Source organism: Rissa tridactyla, chromosome 4 (assembly GCF_028500815.1).
Source record: "Rissa tridactyla isolate bRisTri1 chromosome 4, bRisTri1.patW.cur.20221130, whole genome shotgun sequence".
Lineage (NCBI taxonomy): Eukaryota > Metazoa > Chordata > Aves > Charadriiformes > Laridae > Rissa > Rissa tridactyla.
This window is the reverse complement of record NC_071469.1, coordinates 43,337,045-43,352,620: the sequence shown is the minus strand read 5'-3', so window position 1 is coordinate 43,352,620 and position 15,576 is coordinate 43,337,045. Positions and strand designations below refer to the sequence as shown.

Genomic DNA, 15,576 nt, shown 5'->3' with positions numbered 1-15,576 from the left:
TGCCGTGTGTCAATCTGCTGCAGTACAGTGTCACCTTCCCGAGGTGATTGAACGGCTTCCCCCATGAAATTCTGGTTCCTTTAGACTGAGTGATGCATAGACTCCTCTGTCTGCAGTTGGTGAAGCAAAATACATAACTAATACTGCTCTAATGCCTCTCTAAGCGTTAATGGAGAATAGAAGCCTTTCATCTTCTCTTAAAACTTTCAGAATTGCCTTTGCACTTTCAAAGATTTTTTTAAATGGCTTGTAAAATAAAGAAACTGTGTTTGTAGAGGAGCTGCCTCAGCTTCTTCAGTGATAAGAAATGTGCGTGTTTTTTATTTTGCACACATGTTCTAATCTCTAAATCCTACCAAGTAAATTCAGGAAAATATTTCATTTAACTAGTTACGTCAGGCACTTTGCAGCTATGAAGGAATGAAGCTAACGCTACTTTATAACTAGATAATTGGGACTGAGAATCCCTGAGCAACTTCCTATCCCTGCTCTTACACTGTTTGTTAGAGCTGGTGGCTACTTTAGGTACATGCTCCCTTCCAGGGACAGTCATCTGGCCTTTGCCGTACATCTGAACCCTTCACTTAATTTGCAAGAGAGATTTGGATTGCTTGGAGTGCTGCACCTTATTGCTTTCAAACGCTCCTCAAGCATCTTTGGGCGCAGGTGTTTGCTGCAAAAGTGGAGTTCGGTCTGGTTGTTTCACTAATGTAGAAATACTTCAGGAACTATCCCTTATGCTGAAAGAATGCGCCACAATGCTACAAGATCAGGCAGCATTGCATTCATTTGCCACTGAACTCGTGCACGAGTAGCATGCGTATTTGCACTTCAACAGGTATTAACATCACCACACTTAAATTTCCCACTTCTAGTGGTGTTTTCCTTATCCATGGGTATATCTTTAAATTAGTACGTATTGTACAGTATTACTTTTAATAGATGATGGAAAGACAGAAGATTCTAGAGAAATGAGCCAATGCCATGCCCGTAAGGAACGGTGGGAACTGGCTTCCCTAATGACTTACAGCTTGAGGAGGAAAGTAACAGTTGCTGAAGGAGAGTTTGGGGAGTCAGTGACAAAACTCACACCTTTTTGTTGTTTGGAGTGGCTAAAGTGCGTCATGAGTTATAAAACAATATTTTTAATTTGGCTGATTGGAATTAGTACTGGTGGGCAGTGATTTTTCTGTAACGCTTTCAATTTCTGACTCTTGTTCAGCTTTGAAATTGTTGCATTTTGAATTTAAGCTTCTTAAATGTCAGATACCACAAACATGAATGTGTTGATTTTTCTCACCTATGTGAAATAGTTTTAACTGGAAAACACTAGTTCTTTTCAAGGTTTAAAATAGTGTTCAAACTGTTTTTAAACCTGCTTTCCTACAAGGGCTGCCTATTGACACCCATAAACATCTATATTCTGTAGATTAGTTAATCTAGCGGGAAATAAGCATATATAATCCAGTGAGATTTTGTTGCCTTGCATTCTGCAGTGTCTTTTTTTTTTTTCTATCAAAATTAGATGTCACAGTTGTAAGAAGGCTTCTTTTTCGGGAAAGAGGACCAATATCTCAAGAATTCTTTCAGCATGTTTTCTACATTCCCCCACATTGTATCCCATATGATTTTACTTCTGTAGCTGAATATTGAATCTTTGTATTAGTAGTGCTTTCCTTGATATCTTCTTGGCTAATTGTAGTTTGAATCTAGTAAAGGTGAGCATGTCTAAAGTATAGACTGGCTTGTATATAGAAACTGATACATAAGAAAATCGTGTATAAAAAGCATCTAATTCTAGGCTTTGGAGGTGTTATTACAGAACTGTCTTCCCCCTTTGAAGAAGTAAGACTATGTAATTGTTTAGAGATTTACCCAGGACATGGTAGTCACTTCAGTGCATTTCTTATTTAAGTATAAGAACTTCTACGAGTAGACTAAGCAAGGGTTGGACTGTGCCCCTCAATAAAAGCATGAACCTGTCACTTGTACTCAAAGAACAGCACAGGCACCTAATTTTAGGGCAGTCTTAGGGCTATGAATCCTTGCCTTGCATGGGTGCCTTGGAAGCTTGTGCTACTGGTGTCTCACTTGGTCGCTCTAGGTAGGTGTTTAAGTTTGGGGAGGCAGGATTTCGTGTACATCACTCTTCAGAGCTTCTCTGTCAGCTATTTTAGGTAACCTTATGCCCAAGAGTAATAGTTATTCCTGGGTCTAATACATCAGTTGCTGTGGAAAGATATTAAACAAGTAATGTGGATTTGTGTTTTCCACTTTGAAGTGAATATCTATCTATCTTTGAATCTACATACAAAATGTTTTCGTTTCACAGGTACCTCCATTCATATCTGCAGAAGCTCAGATTTTTCACAGGGACATTTGTCAAGATAGTGGTTGATCCAAAGTGGCTAAATGTGTGGTTTGGTGCCTATTGGCAATGTTCTTTTTTTCTTCTTCTAGGACGTGAAAATCTGAGAAATGAACAAATTACGGCAAAGCTTTAGGAGAAAGAAAGATGTCTATGTCCCAGAGGCCAGTAGGCCTCATCAGTGGCAGACTGATGAAGAAGGCGTTCGAACTGGCAAGTGTAGCTTTCCTGTTAAGGTAAGATTTTTCTGCCTTTTTTTCAGATATCCATGAGATACTCTTGCCATGAATTATTATTTGTGGGTTTTTTTGGCAAGCATAAGCCAGCAGCATGCTTCATTACACACTGACCTATTTTACAATCAGCTCTCATTGCAAAGGATGTGGCTTTTTTAAAAACCCAGATGAGTCATGTAACGAATGCCTTGGAAAATCACTGTCTGAGATATGCTGCGTTATTATCTAGTTGAAATAAATCATGTAGCTAGGCAGAGGAGTAATATAATATTTGTCTTCATTTTTCTGGAAGAGCAGAAATGGTAGACCTCTTGGATTGCGTGGAAAGGTACTCCGTTCTCTCTGTTAAAAGTGGAGTTACGGTTACGGTTTTGACTTGTAAGGTAAGCGGTGGGTTGTGCTTGGAAAGGAATCATTCCTCCCTTTTGATAACTGAAAACGTTGCAAAGTAACACCTGGGTTTCCTTCCAGCGCTTGAGGTTATAAGCACTTGCTAACTTCTGAGAGTGTCTTCTGTGCTGTGATTTTGTGTGTGTGTATTACAGACTGTTAATGCATGTGAAACTGAAATTACCTTTTTGAATTCTGAGAACTCATTCCAGATTATTGGAGTATTAGAAATAGTTATTTTCTTTTGTGTCACCATTTCTCCTTCCCCTTTATTTAAGAAATGATATTATTTTAATATTTTAGAATAATACTAATGCTTAGGAAATATAATAATAAAAGTAAATATGAAATTAAGGTGGCTTGTTGCATATGCTTCCCTTGTAATCAAAAGCTTTCTTCCTCAAAGCACGCTAATACTAACTCTACAATAGATTGTAAGCAGATGACACTTACGGAAAGCAAACGGATTAAATATCTATGCACAAGGAAAACAGCCTATGGTTCTGATGCCTAAGGACCTCTTATTAGTTTTTGTCTGTATTATACGTGAAGTAATTCTGTCTGATAGTTAAACAGGTGATGCTGCTAAGTGGAACTCTTGAAACTGGCTGTTACATGTTTTTGTAAAGCTGTGGGTATGTGCAGATATACAATAAATCTGAGAACTTTCACACTAGGTTCATTCCTACATTCACTTTACCCTACTATAGTTGCTTATGTGTGCTTTTACATACACTCAAGTGTTCATAAGGTTTCTAGTTTGTTATGGTTGCTTGCTTATTGGTCTTTGTCCTGTGTTAGTTTTCAGGTAGAAGGAAGGAACTGTAATCTAATGCTAAACTGTGATGGTGTTTTGCCAGAGCTTTGAAAGTAACCGCTCTGTGGAAGCTCAAACTTAGGTTAAGGTTTAGCACCGTCTAGGAGAGAACAGAGGTGTTATTTTAAGGATTGTCATTTTCTTTAATAATTTAGCCATTACGCAGGTTGAACAGCAAAATGCTGGCTTTCTAGACATTTACTTTCACTCCAACTTTTTCAGTCCTTTACGGAACACAAAGGGTGTGAACCATTTGTTGCTGTTTAAAGACTGGCTTTTTCTTTGACTTGCAGTCAGGACTTGCACTTAGAATGACAAATGCTTCCTGTATTTAAATGAAGCATTAACCTATTCTGGGCACATGTACCCAAAGTCAAAAAAGGTTTTAGGCTATTCTGTGCTGAAGAGGTGTAGAAATGGAGGAGTCTTTGCATCCTGTCATCATCATGGCACTTGTTTGCCTTTATTTGCCCACTTCATATTGGAATTCACTGAATTAATGTAATTTTTTCATTGGAAAAAATACTCTGAAGTAAATGCATTTTTACATATGTTTCTTGATTTGATCAGAATGGTAGACTTTTTAAAGAAGTTGCAATTAGATGAAAACTTAAAATCAGAACAATTTGACATTAAGAGGTATTTTAGCTTAGTCGATTAGAATTCATACTGTGCCTTGAGATGGGCAGTAGTGGAAACTTTTATTAGGCTTGGGATGCAAAGTGGGTGTTAACTGGTGTTTGATAGATACAGACAGGAAGTATGGCCATTGTGAGCGAACGAGATAAACCAGATGTAGAGTCATCGGTTTAGTGGGTGGTGCTATATTTTGCTTGCAAAAAGAATAGAACTTTGTGCTATTGAAGGAGAGTATCCTGTCATGCTGTTCTTGGGTATTATTCGAAATTCATACATTCCAGGAAAAGTACGCTATCGCCTAGATTCTTAAATAGCCGATGAGGTGACTTTTCTTCCTGATGCTCCTCAGTGGAGCAGAATAAACACAGATTTTGGGAAAAATAGTTAATGAATAGGAATGCATTCAAGTCTGAAACATGGTGAAAATATCTTCATTTTCTTAAAGTTCCTAAGTGGGTATTCCAGAGGGGCCCATTGTGTGTAGTATAGCTGCTCGACCACAGTGTAATGTTTCAGGGGGTGTGTGTGTATGTGTGTGTTAGTCTGTCCTTATTGTTTATAGTCTGCCTTGCCCATTCTCTAAAAATCATTGGCTGTGGTTCTTTGGAGCTGAAAGCATAGCTGAGTGGAAAGACTGGAGTCTGGCTTGTGCAGGGATGATAAAGATTTTACCTGTATAGCAGGTGAAGACCTGAGAATTGTTAACAAATGTGTCTACGGCTGTCTTTAGGGTTTTCTGTATGAAAGTAAAATACATGAAACTAATGTAGTAGCAGACATGTTGAGAGCTTTGTTTCTTCTAATGCTTGCTATTTTAATTTAGGTAAGACTCAACATTCTTTTTTTTGGAGATAGGAGACTAGTACAAATGCAGAGTAGGGAACAATTGCTCTTGGTTTCTCTTGTAAAAGAGAAAGATCATGAATGTTTGATCGATGAAAGAAATGTCACACTCTCAAAGTAGTGTTAAGCTCGTGTGTGTTTTAACTTCTTGCCTTTGGGCATTTATACTTTGCCTGGAGTTGGGGTGTTTGTAGAGTGCTAGGACAGATTTATCCTTTTTTAGATATTACAGAACATGTGGAAGCGCTTTGAAAGTCATGTTGCAAATAGGATTTCATCCTGCCTCAGGCTTCATTCTGTTAGTGTTGGATAGGGACTCCCGTACCTGCTCGTTCATTGTGCTTTGAGGATGCTGTACTGCAAACAGGTTTGATGTTGTTGAAAGGATTTCTATGTTGGCACAGTTTTCGATGCTTTTCCTGTGCCACGTCCACAGCTGATCCTTACTAGTAATTAAAGTCCATAAGCATGCTGTTGGATTTTGAGCAAGTCCGATGCATCTATGGATCATCTTCATTTCGGTAGAGGAGGTGCTCTGTGGAAAGCATTGGCAAAATTCCTTATACATTGTTGCTTTAAAATTGAGGAAAGTGGATTTGATGCACAGTTGGTTCTCTCCAGTGCTGTGCTTATAAATTAGGAGATGGTGATAATCCTGGGCACGTACTGTTACTTTTAGGCAATAACACTTTTTTGTTGCTGTTTAACAGTCTGTGTTTTTCCACTAGTTGGAGTGACTGTGTTGTATGTAATGAGCTACTGATCATATTTTTCTCAGTCATCTTAGTGTGTGTAGAATGTATTTAAAGATAGCTCTTCACTGTGTTGGAAATCTAACCACGCTTGAGGTGGTAATTTGACACATTCAATATAGGGCCTTGTAGTGGCTACTGACTTCCCTGCACTGCTCTTCTGCGTTAAACGGCTTTGAATCAGCTAAAGTTGCATTGGAAGAAGGGCCAGGATGCTGGAGCATACAACTGAATGTGGTTTTTTTGCACTCCGCTGCATCAGCAGAGAAGCAGGTGCCTGTCTGTCAGCAAGGGTATGAAAAGGGTGTTAAACTTGTGTTTAGACAAGTGTCACTTGCAAACTTCTGCTGTTCCATTGCGAATGTAATGGTGTTGCTCTCCTAACTTTTGTGGTGTGGAGACACGATACATTGCAGCTTTTATAGATGTACTCAGGGTTGCCCTGTTATTAAATATGACACTGTTACAGCTGCTGGAAAATCTGTGTAAAAGTATATTTTCAGGGGTCAATTCTCTTCCGCTGTCCTAACAAACTAAAAAGTAATGACCATGTTTCAGTAGTGAATCCTCTCTCTGAGGGGGGGAAAAGCATGACAGATACATGTAATGTGTAAGGGACTTAGACTGAGACATTGTATTTAAACTACATAAGTAAATTATTCTAACAGACGTTACAGTCGTGCTTATCAGTGCTATAATTTATTTTTATGCAATCTTTATACACTGTAATTGCAAGAAGTGAAGCTCATTGACATACACGTTTTCAAACTTGCTTTCTTGCTCCAGACACTACCTCACTGAGAACATGCAGCTGCTCTATGTTTTAATGACTAAAATATTTGACACTAGGGCTTCTTTTGTCTGAAATGCCTTTTCGAATGTCCCTCTGGGTAAGTAGTTTTTATTCATACAAATGCACTTTAGAGTAGCTGGGCTGTGAAATTTATATGAGAAAAATTAGGTCATTTCCCTCTACTTAAAAGGACTAAACAAATCAAACATTTGCAAGTTCTTGGTGGTTCTAACCAACTGGGCATGTTAAATGGAATAGTAACAGCTGATTCCTATATGTGGTTGTAGAAGACACAACAGTCACATATATCTTGGGTTAATTTAATTAGCCTTATTCTTTCACTTTCATGTTTTTGGTGGTCAGTCTCTTCCCACCTTAATGTGCCGAAGGATACTGTTGCCTATAGGCCTGCAAGTTTGCTTGCATATTTTATTCCATTTATTCCAGTGAAAAAGGTCCATGTTGTAGAGTAACAAACCATATTTTTATTTTTGAATTTGAAGTCCAGGCTTTGCTGCTGAGTGCCTGGTATCATATGAATTAGCCTTTCCACTGAATCTTGATTTCTGTGCTAGTGTTGACAAATAAAAATTGTATGGATGCAGTTGTACATTCACACATAAAAGAATTGACTTCACAGTGTAAATACTCTTCAACTGTTTCCTCTCTAGCCTTTGCTTTGGTGGGAGGTGTTTGGAGGACACCATATTGCTCTGTATTCAAGCAGAGACAGAAGAAAAGGGAGCAACTCGCCCTGAGTCTTGTAGAGTATCCTCACTGGGACCTGTGTCAGTTTTCATCCCTGGAGTCCCTGTGACCCGGCAGTGTGCAATGTCACTAGGCCATACGTGGCTGTGTGGAAACTGCCATCAGTGGGACATAGGCCATTTCTGTCACTTTGCTGTGTGCTCTGGCGCCACTCGAGGCTGCCCAGTTGTCCTCATTAAGCTTTGGAATTTGCATGTTGAACTTTATTGCTTATTGTCTAATTCATAAATCTCATATTAGAAATAACATCCTATTTTGGTCCGTTTGTAAACACAGCTTGCATGTGATTCTGTTCTCCAGATCAGAAAGCCTGGTACTCAGCCCAGGTAACTGGGGCTTTCAGTTTATGTCTGAAATGCACTTCTAGTTTGAAATAATAGTATCTGTGAAAGAATTTAAAGATTTAAATGCTGAAGTTCCTTTAAATTAGGCATGTGATATTTTTGACTGTGAAAGCTTGAGATGCTTGAATAGTCTTTGGAAACTATGTTAAGTATTTTTAAGAAGTTAATGTGACAAATCTGCTGATTTCTGAAATGTTGCAGAGCCTTACACATTAAACACTACAAATCCCTACCTCTTAAGGCACGCATTGATGTTTGCACTGAACAATAACCATTTCTATTGAATGCTAACCCAGCAGCAAGCAAAGGCACATTTTTAAAGTCCTAAAGCATTTAAGATCACAGGAAAAAAATCTTGAAGGCAGCTAATTATAAAAGAATTGTGATCATAAAAGAAGGTGTGAGAGTTGCCTCAAATATATTCCTATGTATTTTTGTCACGATTAAAAGGAATGTAATGCAGTCCCTCATCTTTAAACTTTTCATGCTTGTGTCCAACCTTTAGTTTTGTTTGAATAGCCTTGCAAACAAGAAGTTTTAAATGAAGCTTCTTACTCAGTTTTAAAACTCTCCTGTCTTTGGGCAAGGTCAAATTCATAAATTGTTTAGTAAACTTCAAATTGTTTTAAAGATATGATTATTATTGTTTAGAGCCATAAAAATGGTTTGAATGTCCTTGCAGAAATACTTCTTTTAAATGTAATTTAGGTGTTGGAAATAAATTTTTCAACTCTGGGTGTTCTGTTTTTTAAAATTAGGGGGTTTCCAGTGTCATAAGTGGAAACTGATTTTTTTGCAGGACTTGAAGAACAGGTACGATGTGCACCTGTGCAGTGTGTTTATAAAACTTTGTGCTTTTCTTTAAAAAAAAAAAAAGAAAACTTTAAATTTACTTACTTAATTCTGAATTCCTGGAAAAGTAGGGATTGCATGTCAGAGTGAACAATTGAAAACCTAAGTGTAACAGCACATCCATGGAGCCGTAAAGGAGCTAGGAGAAATAGCAGGTTTAAGCCTCATCAAGGGAAATTTCGGATAGGCACTACAACAACAGCTCAGCAAAGCAACCGCCCTTTCTAACAGTGAGGCATGTAAACTACAGAGTAGGTGGTCTACCCTATTGATCTCCAGTTACAGAAATGTCATTATACTTCAAGGCTGACTCCTCTGATGTAGATGTGGCAGTAGATCCTGCCTTGAGGCAAGTGCTGTCCTATATAACCTCCTGAGTTCCTTCTCTGCCTCATTTTAGGGATTTGTGAGAATATGAAGAGTATAGCATTTGTGTGTCCTGTACTGAGCTTTGCTGCTTCATCTTCAGTAGCCCTAAGGGGAAATGTTTTCATTCCCTCACAGTGTTGTTTCTGTTCACACTGATAAATATGATATGAGAACCAGTAAGTGAAATACACGGTGTGGCTCTTAGATGGGTGTGATGTGATGAGACACAGAGAACTACTTGTACGAATACTGCTTTGGTTTTAGAGTTAGATTCTTTTGACCCACACTATTCAGAGACATTTAGCAGTCATAGACTGTTACAGCTCCTGTTTTGGGCGGTTTAAGAGGTTGGTGAGACATTTTCATTTCTGGTGACTTAGGGAAATGGAAGAAGTTGGACCCCACGGACATGTGTGGCATCATAACTGACCTGTAGCTTTGACTAAGCAGAATTAGGTTTATTTTGTTGTTTGATGCTTAATCATGGAGTTTGTTGTCTGTTCTTCTACAGCTCTGTCTAAGCAAACATCTGTTTCAAACCGATAAATTAAAAAAGCAGGAGCATGGGTGTGAGAGTGGAGAGAAATAGAGTATTGAACATTGGAATGTAAATCTTACAGAAGTCAGTGGAAAAGTAGCTCAGCTTTAAGACGTATCCAGGCTTTCTGGATTTAAGCTTGCTAGTTGCAAGACAGCATTTCACTGTGAAACTGTGGAGCTCAGGCTTCAGTTCTTAAGCAATACCAATTCCAGAAGCATATCTGCACATGCAGATGCCAAGCAGTCACTCCTACTGTTACAAATAACACCCTAGTTGTAGAGAGAATAGTACTTCCACAGCAGAAGAAAGAGCAATGTCACTGCCTATAGGAAAAATACCAAGGAAACGGGGGTGTGCTTCTCTCTGTGGCAGCTAGTTCCCTAGCACAGGACATCTTGGCCAAGACTTGGAGTAAGCTCATTTCCCACATCCGTCTACTTTCAAATGCAACCTGAAGAACCTAATCTGTTATTGCAAATAAAACAGCGCATGTGAACATCTGCTGTTACAGAGGGAACTTCAATGATTTGTGTAGCTACGTCTGTTTGCAAGAGAGGCTGTAGTAGCGTATTACCAGGCTTGAACAAACAAATCTGGCTCGAGTGAGTTGTCCAAGTGGAAGGAGTTCTGGTGAAGGATCTTTCTTTTTGCCAGCTGTTATTGTTGAACTTTGAAATTTTGAAAACTGAGTCAGCCAAGTGCTTGTGAAAGAAATGAAAACAAAGAAAGAAGATCAGGGCAGTATTTCTTGTACTAGGACACAGATGGTAGATCTGTTTCTGACCTGATACATCAGCCCTTGATGTTTCTTAGAAGCAATTTCAATAGCGTATCTTTGGGGGAAGGCAGTAGGATAGCCTCACCAAAACCACTTGATAAGGTAACTTAAGTTGTTAGTTTTCAGATGAAGTTGGAAAAAATTTAAAATGTTGAAAAATAATAAAGTTTCTCAAGTACTTTTCAAGTTCTAAGGGCGTTTTGCTACATGCCAGTTTAACTTGTTCCTGTGTTGATTACTTTCTGTTTGACTTGAGATTGATACCGAGCACCACCATCTGTAAAAGAGAACAGTCTCTTTTTTATTATTATTATTATTACTTGCTGTACCATCATCTCATATTTTTTTCTTTTTTTCCTGAAAATGTTAATATAAGCAATACTTCTATTTAGAAATATTTGTGTTAAGGGATTCTCCCAACAGCCCCTGAAAGTATTTTATTTGAATTACAGCTTTATTTTATGTTACTTTGTATGTGGACTCTGCCCACAAGGATTTTAGCTTTCTGTAAAAGCCTTGGTGGTTAATTTCTGGTATAATGATTAAATATTATACAGAACATCTTATGGCTGAGAATTGATGATGTCATGGCTATCATTCATTGGTTGCTATGGGAATTAAGTAGGAATGCATTCAATATTAATACTGCATTCCCGCTATGTGCACTTTCATGATGGAAAAGTACTCGCGTTCTCGAGGAACACTAGCTGCAGTGATCCTTGTGACAAGGAGTGCTCTTTGCAAGTATGTCCAGGGTACCCCCTTCCTTACCGTTCTGCAAAGTCATCAGCCACTGTGGTATGGATTATGATGTTCACATTGATTTTGTGCACCCAGTAATTATGCGTCCCAGTCCTTGAGCACATGTGTGGTAATGTTGCCATGATGGATTTGCATGAGATGTTACTTATATAGGACAAGTCGTTGCCCAGGCACTTCGCAATATGTTTCTTCTCCTTTAGTTTGAAAGGGAAGTTCCTTTTCAGAGATCCTGAAAGGTTGTGTATAGAAGTGTGGGACTTGTGTATGTGCTTTTTAAAGTGATTTCCATGCAATCTCTTCCTGTGGCAGAGGTGATGGTTTATTTTTATTAAGTCCTGATTTCTGGTGTTTTAACTTCCGTTTCAGGCTGTGAAGAGCAGACCATGTCTTAATCTAACTTGCAGCTGTATTTTCTTTCTCTATTAAATTTTGAAATGTTATTCATAAAATGCTGTTGCACTAATAAGTTGAGATAATATTTCAAATTTAAGGTTAGGCAGTGATATAACTACAATTTAACAGTTCTGATTAAAATGTAAGGGTACTAGGAAAAAAATCTCAGTCTGGAGCAGAGCTGCTTGCCAAGTTTCTTGAAGAAATATTTACGTCTTTGATTACTACCCATTGAAAGTCAGGTAGATATTGTAGCACTGGTTAAATACAGGAACCATGTATATCTACTCTCAGCCTGGTGGGGGGAAAAAGTTTTTAGAAATAACCCTGAAGACTTGGAAGGAGACCTGCTGCTTAAGGGACACTTGGCTAAAAAAAAAAGAGGAGGACCATAGCTTTCAGATTATACAGTTGAAAGTTATTTTTATAAGTAAGAAACTTAAAAATATGTAGGTATCTATAAGAAATTAACACACCACCACCGCACACTAGAAAAAAACCCCAGGAAGAATTTTGAAACTGGCTGTAAAACGTACAAGGCCACCAATACTGATACTGATGAGGTTCTGGCTTCTGCAAAAATGGTGTGATGGGAAGAACAAGTTTTTTTTGATGAAGGGCTTAAAGTGTAAAGTGTAAGTGCAAACAAAGCACCTTTTTGTCCTCTATATCATGAAGTAGTATTGTGTGGCAGTGTAATTTCTTTTATAATTCAGAATTGATTGATGCTCAATGAGGTCTGTGGATTGTACCCTTTTGGTGTGGGTAGATGCACTTGATATGTGCAATAATGTCCCCATTCACTGGAGTGGAAGCAGCATTGAAAACTGGAGCTAAACTTGCTGTCTCTAGCAGCAGTGGCATGACTGATTGCTGAAAGTTGGAGCATGGGACTTGAATAGAGGTTTGGCAACACAGGGGAAAAGGGTTGTCTGTTTTGGAGTGTGACATGAGGCAATATTTACCCTGCTCTGTTTCTCCCTTTTCCAAGCAAAAGGCAGGTTGCCAAGTACAGAGACTGAATGGTTTGAATCTTCAGTTGGAAACTTTTGCCTACACTGAGGTAAATGAGATGTGCAGGTATCTCAGGAAATCCAAAAGTTGTCTTTACTCAGTGGTCATGCAAATTAGATGGCTCATTCCATGCATCTAGCTTTTTTTTCCTGTCCTCTATAAACATCAGCTTTTTTCCCATCTGTACACACCCCCCCGCCTTTTTAAAGAAAAGCTGACAAACTTTCTTAAGTTACCAAACTCAAAACTTTCCCCCGACAAATATACACAACCACAGAATTTCTGCATCTCTGGGACTTCCAGAGGAGTCATGGTAGAAGAACATCTAGTTGTTGGTATAAATATGTACTTGCAGAGACATAGTAAATGCATCTTTAGTTGTTAATATTTGTGTATTTTTTAGGATTGAGATTTTCTAGTTTGTGTGTGTTCTGGAGAAATGAAGATCTTGCGCAAGTGTTCAGCAAGCTCAGCTGAGGGAGTACAGTTGCTGTTTTGGCAGCTCCAGCATTCAATTATAAGGCTTCAGCCTCACAGAGCTCATTTTGAAAAAGCTCTAAAGTGTCAGATCTCTTTTCTTTACCTTGTAGCTTCTATGCAATTTATTTTTCAAGCTGCTCTCCAGCTGTGAGGGCTGGTTTAAAGGAAATTCTTGCAGAATTGTTCTGTATAGATTTACTCTGTTTTAAAAATGCCACATAGTGAGATTTAATGTTAAAGCCCTCTGTCACTTATGATCTTTCAAATCTTCCAGCAGTTTAATGATATGTAGGGTAACATGTAGAATCTCCTCTTTGGGAGTATCTTGCTTTCCATGAATAAACCCTCAACTTTCAAAATTCCATTAAATCTTTAAAACAGTTTGAGTTTGTCTATTTTGTCGAATCTGTTGTATTATTCTGATAGAGCACTTCAGTATGGTGCTACACAGCAAAATCTTTTTTTGACCATCTAGTTAAGTGTGGTACCCTAATTAATGAAACGAAAACAGAGATTTCAGATAACTCATGACAGAATATTCTGTGATGGAGTGGGACTTCTCGATAGATTATTAAACCTAGGTTTACTACTGCATTAAGTGACACAAGTATTGATTCTGATATTTTAAACCCATTTCTTCACTCTCTGGCTAGAATAGAATATAAATGCTGAATTGCATACAGTTCCTGCAATGCCATGTAAATTGGGGTTTCTTTGACCTATACCTCTTATTACCAAACATTAGAAAGCTGTTATTTAATAGTTTTTATGGTTTACTTCAAGAGTTAAGTACTTTGAATACGGATATTAATGTTTCTGAGAGAACATTTCCTTCCCCTATCAAAAAGAAGTATGATTGGAAAAGGTAGGGAGAAACTGGAAAACTTAGACCTTCCTCCCCACCCACAAAATGTGAAATTAAACTATTCACAGTACCCTGAGCACTACACTCTGATGTATTTCTTGAAATTGCTTTCTCTATAGGCTAATATTATTCCAGGTTATTAATTTAAAAGCTTTGAAATTTGCAGTTTCTGTACATTGTTGTTTTGTTGTTGTTTATAAGTTGTGATAAGACGAATATACAGAAAACTGGTATTTTTTTAAAACTTTTAGTGAGAATGATGAATGTTTCAGTGTCCATGTAAGAGCCTGGTATTGTAATGAACTTAAACAGTTTTGATTTACAATTTTAAGAAAAAAGCGGGGGGGAAGAAGGCTTTTTTTTTTTCGTGTTTGTAACATGAAATTTCTTCTATTTCGACAGGAACATTCAAATATATTTGGTTATGTTACTATGTAGTATAATTCAGTTTTTGATAACTAAATGTATTTATCATTATTCAAAAATAATTTATTCACTCTTTTGACTTAATGTTTTCATGCTATGCTAGTGAAAAAAGTGACCAAAGCTCAAGCTGAATAAGAAGGAAAATACAGTTCTACTTTTGCATTTCATTTTTTCCCCTGAGTAAGCAGAATCTGTCTTTCCCTCAGAATTTCTAGTTGTATTATGCCTTTCTACTGACGCCAGTGCCCAATATACATACCAAGTCAAACCTCCAAATACAGGTCTCAAAAGAAGGCTAGCAGAGTGCTGTTAATGTCCCTCATCTCAGCTGTACTGAGCTGGGTTCAGAGATTGGATTTTTAAACCCAGGGAGTTTAAGGAGCTGTTGTTAAGCTTTTCTCTCCCTACTCTCTTTCCTGCAGTACTTGGGACACGTCGAAGTGGATGAATCCAGAGGAATGCATATCTGTGAAGATGCTGTGAAGAGACTGAAATCTGTATGTATATTTGTTTCATGGAAAAGCTGGCTTTGGGGCTGTGAGTGTTACTGGAGAAGGTCCGTGGGGCGGCAGTGCCCCAGCTAAAGACTGAACTTCTGACCCGCGTTAGGAGAACAGTTGGCCGGTTTGAGCGCGCTGCTGCAGTTAGGGCGATGTGCTAATCCAGTGATGAGAGGGAGAGAGTTACAACTGCGCTTTCGACTTGCAGAAACTATTTGCAAAAGAAACGCGTAAAAAATCCTGTGTGACCTTTCAGGCTAAGTTGGTACCCACATGGGACTTCAACCATTGTTTTTAACAGTTCTTTCTCCCTCTCTTTCTCTCTCTTCCTCTCCCTCTCTCTCTCTCCCTCTGTTGCCTGCCACTTTAATAGTGACTTAATTCACTGTTATTATACAAAATAGTACTTGATTTAGGCTGCTTTTTTTCTAATGCACTGCAACATCGTAGCCATGCATGAAATAATCTGGCTTGCATCTGCTCAGAGTGGCCTGAAGGCTGCCTAATTCTGATATGTCATGAAGTGGGCTGCTCTTAGTTTGGCTTCTGTGAACGTTTGCTCCTGTCAATGGCACTCGTTCAAAGCTCTTTTATTTCTATGGCTCATTTGAAGAGGTCTTGTCATCTCTTTCCTGCAGTAGTAATA

At 38.3% G+C, this 15,576-nt stretch overlaps 1 protein-coding gene across 15 annotated transcripts in view; it reads left to right on the top strand.

Annotated features, from left to right (window-relative positions):
* Positions 1-15,576, top strand: part of NUMB (NUMB endocytic adaptor protein) — a 99,322-nt gene that overhangs the window by 60,493 nt on the left and 23,253 nt on the right. For all 15 annotated transcript variants that reach the window (XM_054198008.1, XM_054198010.1, XM_054198013.1 and 12 more), the window contains 2 exons: positions 2,461-2,604; positions 14,853-14,927. In XM_054198008.1, the coding sequence (XP_054053983.1) occupies positions 2,479-2,604; positions 14,853-14,927 (201 nt within the window). In that variant the 5' untranslated portion in view covers positions 2,461-2,478. The remainder of the gene's footprint in view (positions 1-2,460; positions 2,605-14,852; positions 14,928-15,576) is intronic.